Genomic DNA, 16332 nt, shown 5'->3' with positions numbered 1-16332 from the left:
GTTATTCTCTCTCTGAAGCACGTTTTTATTAAAATCACTGGTGCGGCGCATCGGATGCCCCAGCGTTTCCGTTTCCTCTGTTCAGAGCGTCTCCTCTCTGGGTCCCCTGAGCTGCTCTGCTCGCGTCCTCTTCCTTTTTGCTCAGGGGACGCAGAACACACATCACAGCCTTTCCCCCTCTGATGGGCTGTGGCCTGGATGAGAAGGTAGCTGTTCCAGGCAGAGCCTGGAGTATGCGGTTACATATCTCCTCCTAGAGAGGGAAACAGCCAGAAACTAATTTAAAACCAACAGCTCTGACTCTTTCCCGTGTTAATGCTCTAATACCCATAAACCCAGCACTCTTGAACTGCTGCTACGGAAGGGATCTGCCGAATCAGACCATACACACCCAGTTAGGCGGACTGAAACCTGTGCAGTAACCAGGCGGTTACACAGCCTCCAGGTAACTAGGCTAACGCACTAAAGGCTTGACACTTTTAAATCCCCCATCGTGGCACCAAGGGGCTCTGTTTGGCCCAGACCACCCTCTCGAAAAACGTGCAGAGCAGTGGGCTTGGGCACTGCCAGAGCCCCTCCTCATCCCCCAGGCTCTTAGCCCAGCGCTGCTCCCAGCATTCGTTCAGAGAGTCCTTGGGGGGGGGTTAGAAAACACGAGACACGTGGTCCAGAGATTCTGGGTCAGCTGGGCTGGGTCCCAGGCCTGAGTCACTCTAACGTGGAACCAGGGTTGAAAGCCACTGGAATAAATGCTGCCTTTCAGCTGCTGCCAAGCTGTCTAACCCCAGAGGCAAAGTAGTTACTCCACAGACGTTTCCTGGGACTAATAGACACTTTCTAGAAGACAGTTTGACTTTATATGTAATGCTTCTCGTAGGCCTTTACAAAGAGGAAACAGACTTTAAAAGACGGACCCGTAAAGTTTCTAGTTTTCCTATTTAAGTGTTAGATACTCTACAATTTGTAAAATAGAATAGTATATAGCCCATAAGTTATAAAGTGGAGTGTTTCCACGTGGCAAAGTGTTTATGCTACGATGAAAAAAGTAATGTGTACATTTTGCATTTTGAAAAACAGATTGGAAAGCTACTATCAATGGGTAGAAGTACTGGGTAGTTTTCTCTGCCTTTACATTTTCCAGATGTTTTAAAATAAGAAAACAAAAAAACAGAAGCAGTCGGTCATGCCCGCTTTTACTCACCATTTTATTTTCTGGCTCTTCTGCATTCTTCCCTTTCTTTACTGTAATTTGAACTTTGTACTTTTTCTCGATCCACTGCTGAATCTGTTTACTCTTTGTGTCCAAATCATGTTGTCCAATATTTGAAGAGAAAGTCAGTTCCTTTGTCAGCGTGGGTCCTGGTTTGAAAGAGTGAGACAGGGTGCTAGTCTGTGCGAGGCTTTACAACACGCTCATCCTAAAGCCTGCACTGCCGCAGGGCCCCTCATGGCCCTCCTGTCTCACTGACAGTCTCACACACCAGGAAACGCTTTTAGACAGGAGACAGACACAAGGTAAAACACCAGTTTTTTACCTGCCAAGTATGAGTATTTAAACTGGGAACACTTCTGTTTACCGTTACTGTTGTTTGATGAAAGCAAAGGAATGGTCCTTTAAAAGGAACCAGTCGATCCTTATTCTTATTTTGGGTGGTGGGTAACAGGTGTTCATTGTATTTTTTTTCCTTTTTTTTTTTTTTTAGTCCTTGTTGAATTTGTTACAATATTGTTTTGGTTTTATGTTTTGGTTTTATGGCGGCGAGGCATGTGGGATCTTAGCTCCCTGATCAGGGATCGAACCTGCACCCCTGCATTGGAATGTGCAGTCCCAACCACTGGACTGCCAGGGAAGCCGCTATATTTTTTCTTTGTGCTTTTTGATTTAAATAAAAGTAGTTCTTCTAGAAAGTAGTTCTTTTATTAATGCTTCCTTACAGCTCCTACCAGGTCTGACAAGTGAGGTGGCAGAACTCATAAGTGAGTGTTCCTACCCTCACTGTAAAGAAATTAGCGTGGGGGGGCGCTCTGGGAATCACGGCAGTCAGGAAGCACTCCCGTGTAATTGACTGCACACCCCCAGCTTAGAGACACGGGAGTGGAGCAGGAGGGCACCCAGACAGGTGAGCAGCCCAGGACAAGACCAGGAACGTGCCCCCACCTCTCCCACGTCGTCACACCCACACATCACTCTGCCGGCCCAGCACCGGGAGGCCAGGCTATGGTCAGAGGGGGAAAGTTTCCCCATCATCTTGGTGGCGATCACCTTGTTTCTCCCTCATTTTACACAGGTGTGAAGAAAGAGATGATGGACACAGAGCAGAAAGGAAAAAAAAAAGGAATAGAAATAAGTGGACCAAAAAAAAGACAGGAACGGTGGTGAAACAGAAATTTCCAGTTTTCACTGCTCTGTTGTCACAGGTGCCCCAGCAAACACCAGATTTAAACAGTGGCTCTGCCGCCCTGAAGAGCTCGGGAGCAGACAGCAAGGTACCTACTGGGCTTGGGCTCGGCCAGCTCCAGCTCCCTGAGCCGGAGCCGCTCCTGGTGGATCTGCACGCCCGTCAGGAGCTGGTAGCGCGGGGGCTCGGCGTTGGGGTCCCTCTGCACCAGCCGCAGGTCGCGCTCGGCCATGAGCCGGATCACGTTCGCCCGGTGCATGGGGCCCAGGTCGTGGCCCTTCTCGTCCAGCACCTGAATGATGCGCTCGTTGATTTTTCTCCCAACGTTACTAAATGACGGTTCTTTCTTTCTTTTCTTTTTTCTCTCATCCTGGGTGTCCTCAGTACTAAAAGCTTTTGCGGGAACGAGGCAGGATGTTGGGGCGGAGGCAACGTGGGACGGCAGTGCCGGCGCTTTTTGTCCAATGGATTTACCCAGACATCTTCTAATGCAGGTATTTTCAGTCTTGATGGTTTGTAATGTTAACCTCTTTAGGAAAAGAGCAGCCATCCTAAAAAGCAGGGAGAAAAGTTCATTAAGATCCAGTCGCTCATCCCCGTGAGTTGATGCTGTGGAACACGGAAGGCGTGGGCGAGCTTGTGGGAACCTCATCTGTGAGTGATACGGGTCCGTGCGCAAGACACTTAAAAATCACCTCATTTGACTCCATTCCCCATGGATCTTACTGTGCCAGCTCCAGAAGCAAAGAACATCCTAAGGGTTTATTCAGGATGAAGCAATACATGAGATCCCTGGTGAGTCATAAACACCTGTTCATGAATGCAGTGAACAATTTATCAGCACATCTGACGGTCTACAAGAGAACTCCATGAAGGGAGCTGGCTGCCTGGGACAGTTAACCGGGACTCTCAGAAAGGAAATACCCTGACACTGAAGTGGCCTCATAGGCTACGATGTAGGCGAGGCATCGCCGCCAAAGGTGGACCGCAGCGTCAGGCGCACAGGGGGACGCTGGCTTGACGTCACGGCTGTGAGTGCTGCACTTGTAAGAGGCTTTTGATTTTTTTGTTGCTTCTCCACCATAGTAAGTGTCCCTCCTTCCACCCACACGACAGGTAGACCCGAGAAGTGTCTGAGGGAGTGATGAAAGGACCCATTCATCTCATGTACGGTTTGCTGAGAAACACAAGAGAATCAAGAACTCAGAGAGGCAGGTGTGCTGCTCATCAACGATGAGAGAGAAATGGACGTGGTGCCTTAGACAGCGCTCCTCAGGGAGGGCTCCCCGGGGCAGCTGCTCGCGCATCACCTGGGGTGTGTGTTAAGGCTGGAAGTTCCCTCTGGTCCAGCTTTGATCACACGGGGCTGCGTAACCCACTCCTCCCACCCGTCACCACCACCCATGCCCACTGTTGACCAGTGATGTGAGGGGAATAAACAGTAAATTGAACAGAAAGTGATGGGAGGTGCACATTCTCCACCCGCCCCCTGTGAGGTAACACCCAGATCTTTCGCTCTGGCTCCAACCCTCCCCAGATCCCACCCTGACAGAGGTACCTGCCCACCCAACCCCTCCACCCAGATACCCAGCAGGCACCCTCGCGTCAGCACCCTCAAGAAGAACCGCCTTCCCCCTGCCCCCCCTTGTCTTCCTGTCTCCTATATGCACACACACCCTTCGATGCTCAGGCGCAGAACAGCTACGTGATCCTCGACCCTTCTCTTTCAGCAGACCCCAGTGTCCAACCTCTAAAAATCAGCAGGATCCAGCCACTCCTCCCCTTCTCCCCTGCTGTCGCCCTGCCCCTGAAATGCCATCGTCGCTCGCCTGGACCAGGTCCCAGCCCCCTGGCCACCCTCCCCGCTGCTGCCCCTGCCAGCACGCAAGTCAGATCACGGCCCTGCTCTGCGCACGGCCCTCCCCCGCCCCCATCTCACTCCAGAGCCCTCCGTGACCTGGCCCCCAGCCACCTCTGCCCACAGCACCCACTCCACGTCCTCCTCCGCTCATTCTGTTCCAACCTCGCGGGCCTCCCTGCTGCTCCTGTAGTTGCTAGACACGTCCCCGCCAGGGTGTGACCCTTCCCCTCGGGTGGCGCAGGTGCGGGCGCTTCTCGGCGAGGCCTCCCTGTCCTCCCCGTCCGCTCTGTAAATGGCACACCCCATCCTTTCAAACCCGTTACCGTGCCTTGTGAAGAGAGTCACTGCCGACATACACTTCTCTACAGGTAACATGCATACCCTTTCTTCACTAGAATGCAAGTTTCATGAGAAAACGTAAGGCACCCACTCTGTTCACTGCTGCTGTGCTCCTAACACCAGCGCCCAGAGCCTGTCTCAGTACGTAGCGTCCTCAGCACCCTCGCGGGACTGGGTCTAGGACTGTGCTGGAGAGCACGGATACCAAAATCCAAGGATGCTCAAGTCCCGCGTATAAAATGTTGTAGTGTTTGCACATAACCTGGGCACATGCTCCTGTACTTTACATCATCTCTAGATTACTTACAACACTAATACAACGGAAATGACGTGTAAATAGGTGCCTGGCACAGCAAATTCAATTTTGCTTTTTGGAACTCCTGGAATTTCTTCCTCTGCTGAGTATTTTCAGTCACATCCATGGATGCGGCCATGTGTTTCCACAGGGCCGCCCCACCCTGCTGGAGGGATCGTGAGCCTAAGGACACAGCCAGGAGGGAGGGGTGTCTGGGGGCTTTAACCTCCGGGTCTTCAGGTGCACCATCCTACCCACCACACACATGCTGCTAAGTGAGCTCTTTTTATTCTAGAAACACTGAATTTTCCTCCTTATATTTTCTTCCTTTATTCAACAGCTAGGATCTTTTTTTCCAGGAGTATTCAATCATACCACTGTGTCGGTTTTCTTCTGATGATTTTCTATAGTATCATGAGAAGATATATTGTCAGGTGTATGAATAAACCTTGAATAAAATGATCCATGCTTTATTTTAAAAAAAAAATTCCTAGCTGGCATTTGAAATGTCCACTGACCTCAGGGAGCTCTACGGCCAGATGTCTAATCCACAGTGAATGGGTTCCCTGGCAGTCACTAGCTGGGGAGGACTCCAGCTGCAGATGCTGTAAAGGCTCCAAGGTGGGGCTGAACCGGGCTTTAAATAGCTGGGATACTTACTGTTCAGGAACAGACACTCAGATACTTGTTGGTGGAGGAAGCCCCAAAGCCAAAAAGCAGAAAAGTCTGAAGACACTGGAGAAGACTCCTCCTGTATCATCCAAAAAAGAGCAGCAGCATCAAGTCCCAAATTTCACTGAGTTGGGATGAAACTAGCAGTTATGGACAAAAGCTTATGTGCCCTGTGTAATGGATTATCAGCCCATTACACAGAAAATATTATTTCACAATGTAGGATTTTTTTAAAACAAGGAAGCAAATAAACTAGGCACAGGAAAAAGATGAAAAGAGATTTAAGAAGAACCCTGAGGTTTCCTTAAGGTTGAAGACACAGTGATTTTCTTTCCCCTACTGTTCCTAATTATCATTATTTCTCTAATTTTTTATAAGGAGGAAGTACTTTTTATACTAATAAATGAATTCTATTTATTTACAAAATAAAAACTGTTTCAGAAAAACGATGTAGAATTTTTTAAAACTTTAAAAACACTTTCCAAGAAGAGCTTTGAAAAGGTAAAGAGTAGAAAAATACTATGCTTTTTTAAAAAAGCTCTTTACTATTATTCAAATTCTAAAAGGCTTTACATTTTCTTGACTTACACAGTAATTACACTTCAACACTAGCTAATTTTGTCCTTAAGATCAGCACAGTTGAAGATATCCATGTTTCTTCAAAATAAACTTTTCATAGATTAAAAAAATATGAATACAGAATTAGGGAAAAACCTGTGATATTAAACTTGAATCGCAAATATCAACATAAATTCAAGTAATTGAGAAACTTTTTATTAGGAAAATTCTCAAACGTACAGAAAAAATAGCAAAATAAAGCCCTAAGCACCCATCACTCAGCTCCCTGATTCACAGCACGTGGGCCACCGTGCTTCCTCTCTGCCAACTACTACTCCCTGGACCCCAACATCCACGAACTATTTCCGAGTAAATCCTGTCTTATCAGTAAACATTTCAGTATGTCATCTCTAAGAGGCGAGGACTCAACTGGTGAATAACCACAATAAAACTCATACCAACTAATAATCGTTGCTCTTTATATCATCAAATATCCAGTCTTCAGATTTCCCTGATAGTATTATCATTTTACTTACACTTCATTTACAGTTTGGTAGCGCGAAGAGAATCCCATAGGCCAAATTTGTGATAATTTAAACATTAGTGACTGAAATTCATTTCAACACACTGAATATGCAAAAATCTGTGAAAAAGAAAGCTAATTTGCCACAATTGTATGGTACTACTACCCTGATTTCTTACTTTGGAAATTGGTCATCAAAGAAGAGCTAAGCATTTATCCTACCCTTTTAGGAAGAACTGTAATCGTCCCCAGCTGATAAAGAAGAGTGTTCTTTAGAGGAGAATGCCAGCTAACAGGGAAGAAAAAAGTAGTTTGAAAACCACCATTTTGCCACCTCCAATCAAATCACTGATTCAGGCCAAGATGGATGCAAAAGTCATTAGGAAAAAAAGCTGATGAGGAAACAAGGTATCATGTGGTGGCAAAGGGTGACCCAAAGAACACTTGCAGAGCAAAGCGGGAGATGCAAACTGTGGCCATCACCCCTGTAACAAAGACGCCTTCTGTGAAACAGTCCTGCCAAAAGGGCTGAACCTGAACCGGTCAAGCCTCTAGACTTAGCTTCTAGTTTTCAAGGCTACAAGGACCAAACTCAGAGAGGAACAAATGAGATGACACCGTAAGGAAACAGTGACAAATCCAGACTGTGGGACAAGGCCACTGGCTTCAGTCTTAAAAAAAGTCAGTGTCGCTGGGAACTTGAATTAGAAGACTAGGTAGACATAATTATAAAATGCAATGTGTTTGAAAAAAAAAGCAACTACAAAGATGTACGGGGATAGAGAGAGAAAAATCTGCATATGGAGCAGATTCACGATGGATTAGACACTATCTGAAAAGAACTGTTAATTTTCTGGGCCGTAAAAAAGGCGCCCTGAGGAAAGCCTTAGGAAGTGTGCTGTGGAGCCTGCAGCTTACTTTGAAAGGGTTCAGCAGGAAATATAAATGTAATTTTGGCAACATGTGCAGAATCTAGGTTATGGTTATAAGAGTAGTTATTAGTCTTTCAACTTTTCTATATGTTTAAATTTTTTTCATAATTAAAAACTTTTTAAAAAGAATCAACAGCTTACAGGGATGAAAAAATTCACTAGTCACGCCAATATGACTATTTCAGTCTGTGTAAGTTGTATATTTACTGTAATTTAATAAAGTCGCACTCTGGCTTTATATATCTTAAAAAAATATATGCCCTTCATTAGTTTTAAGTCTACGTCTAAGCCAGAGGCTCTGTCTAAGGAATTTTACAAACTTAATGGTCTGATTTTTTTTTTTTAGTGCAAATTGCCTTTCTTTCTCCATCTGGTTTTCATCAAATCAAGTCTAAAAGTGTCTTACCATCATAAATGGTGATGATTTCAGTTTAAGGTAGAATGTGTACAATTTTTTGCTAACCAGAATAGCTAAAAGTTAAGATGTCTGTTTTAGAGAAGTGGTTCTCAGAAACTAGAAGCCTACCAGCATCACCTGGGGATGCTTTTTCAAAATGCAAGATGTTTCCTACGCCTCTCCTGTTAACAACCACTGGGTTAGGACCCCTCAAAAAGGATGACGTAAGAAAATGAGTAATAAAACATTATAATGTAAGTCGGTTCAAGTAATTTAAGCTAGGATGTCTGGGATTACCCTTAACCTTTCCAGGTTGATGCAAAATAGGAAGCCAATTTCTTTGATGAGATGTCTTTGACACCTCTGTCAAATATATAACAGACTGAATGAACCCAATCTAAAATCCAAATCAAAATAAAAATACTTTTGTTCTTAGAACAATACTGGTACACTTAGTCACTCCCACAACTATCATTTCTGAGACATCCAAAAATATTTTTAAAAAGCCAGTTATCTTAAAGTCAGTTACTTAAAATGCACTATTTAATGGAATGAGATGTCCGTTTCTGATTTTATGATTACTCAGACCATATCGAAATCATGCTGTGCTGTATGAACTGCATCTACTGGTAGTTTTAATTCAGTAGCTAACTCCATATTCTAGAAAGAAACACAGGATTTCTTTTGTTGTTGTTGTTCCTTACTTACTTGAGACTGGATCACTGAAAAACTCCACATCTTCCAAGCACTGGAGGACAAACTGACAAATGCCCTCAGAACCCCTCTCTCCTCTGGGCTCTGGTTGCTCTCCTGCCAACTCCTGCTACTTTCTGTCCTCACTCCTCTTCTTGGACCTCTTCAGCATTATCCCTAACTGTCCTAGGATGATGTAAGAAACAATGTCAATTACATTATTCCAAATGTACACAACAGAGTAATTTTAGCATTTGATCCACATATTCCATAAGAACTGGAAATAATTTAAACATTAAGCCATAAAGCGGGCAATTCTGACATAAATATGTGGTACTTCCATCTGCTGTGTATTTCAGGTGAGCTTAGGGGCTGCGTCCTTTATGCTTTCACATTAGTCTTCAGTTGTCTAAACAGAACCACATTCTTTGAGGACTGTTACCGAATCCAAGCTTGCACTGCTTGCTGCACAACAAGCCAATAACTCGAGAGGCGAGTTGTTGGAACAAGGAATAGCGACTTTATTCAGAAAGCCAGCAGGCCGAGAAGATGGTGGACTTGTGTGCTAAGAACCATTTTCCTTGAGTTTGAATTCAGGCTTCTTTTATACTGAAAGGGGAGGAAGTAAAGTCCTTGTTCTGGCCAGATTTTGGAGGGGAATGTGTTAATTTCTTCCTTCCTACAGTCATTCCCAGGTGGGCCTGGTCAGGATGTTTTCTGTGAGCTGAACAGAGGTATTTTAGCTTCACCTAGGAGGCAGGGTTCCTAGAAATGGGCCATTATATATAATCTAAGCTTATAGGCAACATCCCTTTAGTGATTAACTTGTAATACAGAGTCCTATTACAGGACAACTTTCCCCAACTTTTATTATGAAAACGTTTAAACATTCAGAAAAGCTGAAAGACTGTACAGTCCACATGCCAGTACTGATTCACCTGGATTCTACTTTTGCTCTCCTCGGTTTATCTATCCATCTATTTATTCCTCTTTCCATCTATTTTATTTATGTTTTGATACATTTCAAACTAAGCTGCAGGCACTGGTACACTTCATCCTCGAATACTTCAGCATGCATATCATTACCTAGAGTTAAATATTTGTTTACAATTCTTTTCGCTTTGAGGCAAAATTTACATACAATGAAATGTGCAAGTCTTAAACATATAATCTGACAACACCCATGGTACCAAACTCCTATCAACTGAAGAGATGAAAATAATTTCTATTATTTGTCCACTCCCTGCTTTTCTTTCCTAATAGCTGATATTGTATATTGATATCTATTCCTTCCAGGGAGATTGGATCAAAAGTTACATGGATTCTAGTGGACTAAGTATTTGTGAAATTAATTTGTGAAAGCCAATTCTGATGTCTTTAAGAATCTTCTCTCACACCTTCCAAAGGAGTTTCAGTAAGTCCCTCTGCCTGTAGGCGTGCCCACTGTGCCACCTGCCCCACTCCCGCGGGGCTGAGCACTGCAGTCACCAAGCGTTGACTTTGAGGTTGTTGTTCGCTGGCTCTGATTTTGTACAAAGTACTCTCCATACAGATGACGTGCTGAGGAGCCGGAACACTGATTAAAACACTGGAAAAAGCCAACATATATCGTGGCCAAGTACTTAACCACATTCCTTTAGACACAACATTTTAAATTTATTTTTTAGTTACTTTACTGAAATAAGTTAACCATCCAGGAAACATTCTTTATAAAGCTTTTAAATCCTGAGCTCAAGACTCAATATTGCAAGTTGTACTTAATGCCTGTATGTCAATCTTCTAAACTGTCATCTCACTTTCCAGAACGCCCTATATCAGCGGCCAGCATCACAGTCTATCCCAGCCGTGTCCTCTTGTCCGTTTTTGTTCTCCTGCACTCTCACAGCTAATCCAACACCAAGGCTCCTCAATTTTATTTCTGAATCCCAATCAAACCCCCTCACTTCTCTCCATACCCACCGCCACCACCCTAGTTTACGACATCTTCCATCTCTCCTGTGGATTCCCAGCAGTCTCCTAACTAGGCTCCTGCACCACGACCTCTGCCACGCTGGTGCCGTCCCCGCGCATCAGCGCCCGCCCGCCCGCCTTAAAACTACGTGAATATTAGAGACCAGGAGTGTCCAGGAGGCCAGAAGGACCTTCCCACCGCCTGGACTCACTCCACACACCTCCTTCATGCCTACACCACCCCGGCTTTTCTGACCTTGAAAGGCTCTCCCCCTCGGTTTAGGACATCAACATGAGGCTAGGGCACAGCTCATCTTCCCACGGTCGTCCTCTTGTGACCATCTCATTGCTGCTTCTCTCCTTCCCGAGCCGCTACGGTCTGCGAGGCCGGGGACACAGCCGGGTTCCCCGTCCCGGAGCCGCGCCCGGCACGGGGGGCAGCGGCCGAGGTCGGAGACCTCCCCGCACTCGCCGCGCGCCCTCGCACGGAGCCTCCCACAGCCTGCACTCGGAGCTGCGGCCCTCCAGGAGGACGGTTCATTCACTGCTTTCAGGGGTCTTATGCCGCGGAGCCTAGTGCATGACGAACGCGAAAGCAAGAAACCCCGGCCGCTCGGCGACCCCCGCCGCCGCACCTGCCTCGGCGGCCGCTCAGAGCAACAGTCGAGCCGCGGGCGGGGGGCGGGGCCGAGCCGGGGCCGAGCCGGGGCCGGGGCCGGGGCCTACTCGGGGGCGGGGCCGCCCCGGGGGCCCGAGCGCGCCACAGGCCGCGTACCTGCGGCAGCCACGCCCACCGAGCCCCGCCCCCGCGCCGCGCCCGGACGGGGCATAATGTCGTACGGCGTGCGTGCGTGCGTGCTCGTACGTGCGCGGGGATGGCCGGGCGGAAGGGCCGGAGGCCCGAAGGACCGGCGGCGGCGGCGGCGGGCATAGGTCTTGCGGCACCCAGGTGCGCGGGCAGCGGCTTGGGCCCGAAGGCGGCTTTACAGCCCGGCCGAACCCCCGAACCCGCGGCACGGCATGCGGGGCCTGTCCGCCGGCGGCTGGGCTGCGCTGACCTTGCAGGGACTGGGGCGCGGGCGATCGCGAAGCCGCATCCTCCGCAGGCACGTCCCTGCGAACCCGTCCTCCCGCCGCAGGCGCCCCTCGCCTTTAGCTTTACCTGTCCCGGGCCGCCGATCGCTAAGGTTCGGCCGAAGGAGCCTGCCCGCGGGCTCCGCGCTGAGACCCTTTCGCTTTCCGTAGTGGGCGGGGCTTCGGCCCGCGTGTTTAAAGGGACGGGGACGCGAGGACGCGCGCCCGAAGTCCTCCGACAGAAAACGCCGGGCGCCGGGGGCGGTGCCTGCGGGAGGCCGCCGCGCACCTGGTCCCCGCCGCGGGCCCAGAGCCTCCACACACGTCCTTTTTACTTAAGAAAACACGGCTTTGGTAGGACGCTTCCTCAAGGAGCTCATAAACGCGGCTGCGCTCGGTGCGCAGGCGAGCCGGCGGCCTCGGGAAGCGGAGGCTCCCTAGGCGCCCGGGTCAGCGGCGCCGGCGTGTAGCCGAGGGGCGCGCGGGCGTGGCGGGCGCGCGGTGTGCCCGGCCCCGGGGCGCCTCCGACCCCGGGCGCGCGGCCGCTCCGCTGCAGGCCGCCGTGCCGGCTCCGGCCCCCTTCCCCCGCCGCTACCCCGGCGGAGCGGGGACCCGTGGCCGGCGCCCGCGGCGGCCCCCTGGGTGGGGGACGCTTTGCCGTGTGAGCGCGCACCGCGCCTGTCGGGCGCTCGCAGGCCGGCGGGACACGCCGCTGTGTCATCGCACAGGTCCTCAGGCCGCGCGTGACCTCTCAGTGCCGGCGAGGGGCCTGGCTCAGCCCTTCACGGCTCCTCCAGAGCCAAGGCCGAGGCTCCGTGTCCTCGGTCAATCCGCGGCGTCGAAGGGGCATCGTGGGTACGGAGGTTTTGTTGAAAACAGCGAAGTGGTAAACCCGTAAAAATACTGTGTGACCCAAAGGCCAAGGTTAGCATTTGCATGTCGGCCTTTTCCAAGTTAAACAAGAAGAATGAAAGAGCCGACGGAAGATATTCGTTAATAGCGAGATGTGCTTGTTTAGGGTGGATCTGGGGAGAGAGTGACCAGCACAGAACCTGGGAAACGGCAGGTGCCTGTCACCTGTAAGTGCCCGCCGTTGCAGCATTTAGCTGCGTGCCTCCTGGGCGCTGCTTCTAAGTCGTTTAATCCTCAGGAGAATCTAATCACCCCATCTCACAGATGAGGGAAGGGAAGCCTGGAGAAGGTGAGTGATTTGCCCACGGTCACACAGTTAACTAGCAGATTCAAGAATAAGAAAAAACCCAGGCAGCCTGGTGCCAGAGTTGGCGTTCTTAATGCTGAACGCCCCTTGTGAAATGAGTCAGTGGCGTTACAAGTCTGTGACGACACTAAATGAAATGTGTGAAATTGATTGGAGAGTTTAATACCCACACCAAGGACTTACGGTGTGGTGAGATTATGATTCGAGTAAATTCACACCAAGTCCTCATTGGTACCTGGAGCTACCTGCCAGCATCCGTTTTGCAGCCCCTCTTGGAAGGTATGTGTGGCCAGAGTAGATGATTTGGGGTGTTTTCTAGACTGCCATTGTGAGATGCCTCAACGAGAGAGGGGCTTTAACTGTTCCTGGAAGGAGAAGAGCAGAAAAGGGTGGGTGTCACAGAAACCCCTCAGAGAGAGAAGCAGGTTCTTTTCATCTCTTCTTTTGAACTCTGCTTTGACCTCCAGCTAAAATGGGACCGGGTAGCTTTTAAAGAATCGTTGAGAGTCTTGGGCTCAGCTCCAGTGGGGGCCGACTTTGAAGACCCTTGAATAAAGATAGTAAAGCAGGCAAGTGGCTCTTCCAGGACCCCTCCCTGTGTTTATGGCCTCTGCTTGCCAAGACACCCTTCTTGGTTTGGGGAGGGAGTAGACTGCGCCCCAAAGCCCCTGTAGACTGACTGATGCGGTATGTGCGTAGAAGAGGACTCTCAGAAGTGTATAGAGCTTTCCCAGTTGTTACTGTTTCTACCTATAATTTACCAAAAAGACAAAGCCCAGAATGTTAAGGTGAAGCTCCATGATATGACTCGAATCCTGGTGACTCTAAAACGTCTACATTTTCCACCACAGGGTAGTTTCCACGGTATTTTTCCTGGTTGGTCACTGAGCGACACATTTCCTCACACAATGCAGGCATGGATGTTTTTGCTCTGTTGAAGGATTGAAGGAGATATTCTGCCCCTCTCCTTGCCCGTTAGCTTTCAAAGTCCGCTCTCCCCACTGATGGGGAGGGAGGCACAGTTACTTAGCCCAGGTCACTGAGGTTCAACGTATCCGTGCCACAGTCGTTACTCTGGGGGTGATTTCTCTAAAAGTTGTTAACACTAGGCCGTGTCTTCATGTTGCCACAGTGACCGCAACAAATTATGAACCTAAACTGATAACAGTCCTGTGTTTATTTTGAAGGGATGTGGGTGTGGCAAAGCCTGTGTGGGGTCAAATACATGGCCTGTTCTTCAACAAGTAGTTGTTAACGGATGGTAGGTAGTTTACATACCCCTCCCCTTCCTCCATTAGGCTGTAAACTCCTGCCAGGACAGTTTTGCTAAAACAAAGGAATGGGCGTCTATTAGGTGTGAGAGCCTCTGCAGTGCAGACTAAATCCAGTGAGCGCTTTGTCTTAAGTGGCAGCCACTTTCTTGTCATGGTGCCGTTTAAAGTGGAGAGGGCCCATGCTCTGCTCTCCAGGGTAGGTGTTTACAAACTCGGCGAAAGGGACAGAAAGCAAGTGTGTGGGGGGCTTTGGCCGATGTGGGGTGACTTCAGAACCTCCTGAAGATGCTCTCAGCTCAACACTGTGTGTCTGTTCCCATAACACATGAAAGCTGGACGCTTTCTTGCGGAATCGCTACCCACATCCCCAGGCAGAACTGTGATTAATCCGTTCTAAATAAGTAAACGTCTGTACACTTAAAAAACAAAACTCTAGGCAAGGAGGTTCAGCCCTCCATCAGTGTCTCATTTCATTGTTTGAAAGGACTGACGGAATCTTCCTTTAAGTAACCTAAACCCATCGTGCAGCTGCTTCTGCTGCTTACTCAGAAGAGCTGAAACATCTGGTGACCAAATCTGTGTTAAAGCCCTTCACATACTCTCAAACTGTTATTAGATTCAGAACAAATGTATCATGTGTAAAATTTCCCATAACATTAGACTCTTTATTAATCATTTATCAAAAGTGATGGCACCAATGATTTAAACCTGACAGTCGTTGGAAATGAGCAAAACAAGTTTGTCTAAAATGAATGACGTGATGATTTTTTTAAAAAATTGCTCGGTCTGCTAAATAAAAGGATATATACCAGAGATCCATTTATCTTCAGTGAAAAGTCTCTCGTGCAATGGAATGAAGCAGAAAACAGGTTCAGAAGTCTCCCTGGGAAAAATAACAGGGCCATATGTTTCCATTTCAAAGATGTTAAGTTCGAGAGTGAGTCAGTTAACTTTGGTCATTTTCAAACACTTAATGAAAATAATTTCCGTTACCATCATAAGACGTCACACAGAAATACAAAGAGCTGGTACAGGAGACCTTACGAGTCGTGCACTGTTTCCTGCTGTGTAAATCAAAGCGAAGCAGGACCCAGTCATTAGTGTTCTGCATTATAAAGAAAACCCAATAATGTTTTGAAACACCCTCATGAGATCTTCTAGTTGCAAGGCTATTTAAGGAAGGCAGGACTAAGAGCAAAGATAATGTTAGTGACGAAACAAATTTTGTACTCTCACTGTTCCCCATCTTTGAGGGAAATGGAATTAAAAGCAAATCACTCCATCTTAGAAAGTTGTCAGATGTGGAGTTTCACGTTTACTGTGCAGGGAGGACTTTCCGCTGTGCATTTCCGTCATTATTTGGCTGCGTTCCGCCCTGGAAGTTGCTAGGCTCCACTGCAAAGATTTTAAAGGCTGTTCTGCGGGCAGCCTCGGACGTATCCGTTGACCTTGCCGAAGTGGAAACGAAAGCTCTCAGTTTTTCTTTTTTTTTTTGCAACAGTAAATCTGCCAATTTTACAGTCAGTTGAACAGCAATAGATGAATTTGTTTAAAGTCTGCATTCACAAAGAAAACCTGAACTTCAGTGGCTTGAATGCCTGAAGCTGCAGCGCGATCGTGGAAGGGCAGACACTCTTACAACTTGCTCTCGGCCACTGTCACCTGCTTCTCCGCACAGGTGCTGACCCCTCGGGCAATCTGGGGCCTCCTGATGGGGGAGCAGGAAGCCTGGGCCTTTGTGTGCTACAGAGAACGCTTTTCCAAGGACTGGGCCAGTTTTCTCCAGCAGCCACAGGAAGCAGAAGAAAGAAGAGGTTAAGGGCCAGCACCAGGGTCAGAATGGGTTAAATTTGGTTAACATCAGAGGTTATAGCTTTTAACAAGAGCTTCAAGAAAACTTATTCGAAGATGCAATTTGTTTCTTCTTTGTCAACTGTCATTTTTTTTTATCCTATTGATAGTGACAGCTTAACAAAGTTTTTATGTGCTAGAGGTTTTCATCCTTTAGAGGATAAAAGGACTGTTCCTAAAAAGAGATGCAGGTGGAGAACTTTATAAAGCTTCCATGACTTTCACATTGAGAGCTTTAAAATAGACTCCCTGCTTGGCTAAGTCAAAAATAATCCGTGAGGGATATTTTAAAAAA

General features: G+C 47.9%; 1 protein-coding gene across 6 annotated transcripts; it reads right to left on the bottom strand.

Annotated features, from left to right (window-relative positions):
• Positions 1-34: 34 nt before the first annotated feature.
• Positions 35-11877, bottom strand: MTIF3 (mitochondrial translational initiation factor 3). 6 transcript variants are annotated; one of them, XM_057707801.1, is made up of 6 exons: positions 10876-11329; positions 8685-8855; positions 5555-5645; positions 2496-2950; positions 1202-1359; positions 35-253 (listed from the first exon to the last, which is right to left on the bottom strand). In XM_057707801.1, exons 4-6 carry the CDS (start codon positions 2947-2949, stop codon positions 35-37), a joined length of 831 nt encoding a protein of 276 aa, XP_057563784.1. In that variant the 5' UTR covers position 2950; positions 5555-5645; positions 8685-8855; positions 10876-11329. The 6 variants fall into 6 exon arrangements, with proteins under 6 accessions (XP_057563784.1, XP_057563785.1, XP_057563786.1 ...); XM_057707802.1 differs by lacking the exon at positions 5555-5645; XM_057707803.1 differs by lacking the exon at positions 8685-8855.
• Positions 11878-16332: the final 4455 nt, after the last annotated feature.

Source organism: Hippopotamus amphibius, chromosome 14, assembly GCF_030028045.1.
Source record: "Hippopotamus amphibius kiboko isolate mHipAmp2 chromosome 14, mHipAmp2.hap2, whole genome shotgun sequence".
Classification (NCBI taxonomy): domain Eukaryota; kingdom Metazoa; phylum Chordata; class Mammalia; order Artiodactyla; family Hippopotamidae; genus Hippopotamus; species Hippopotamus amphibius.
This window is presented reverse-complemented; position numbering and strand designations above follow the sequence as displayed.

Coding starts and splice junctions, on each gene's coding strand:
- MTIF3 (XM_057707799.1), bottom strand. CDS start 2,949: ATGGCTGCTCTTTTCCTAAAGAGGTTAACATTACAAACCATCAAGACT. Junction 1,360..2,495: donor GCTGGCCGAGCCCAAGCCCA/GTAGGTACCTTG, acceptor CTTTCAAACCAG/GACCCACGCTGACAAAGGAA. Junction 254..1,201: donor AAGAGCCAGAAAATAAAATG/GTGAGTAAAAGC, acceptor TTCCCTCTCTAG/GAGGAGATATGTAACCGCAT.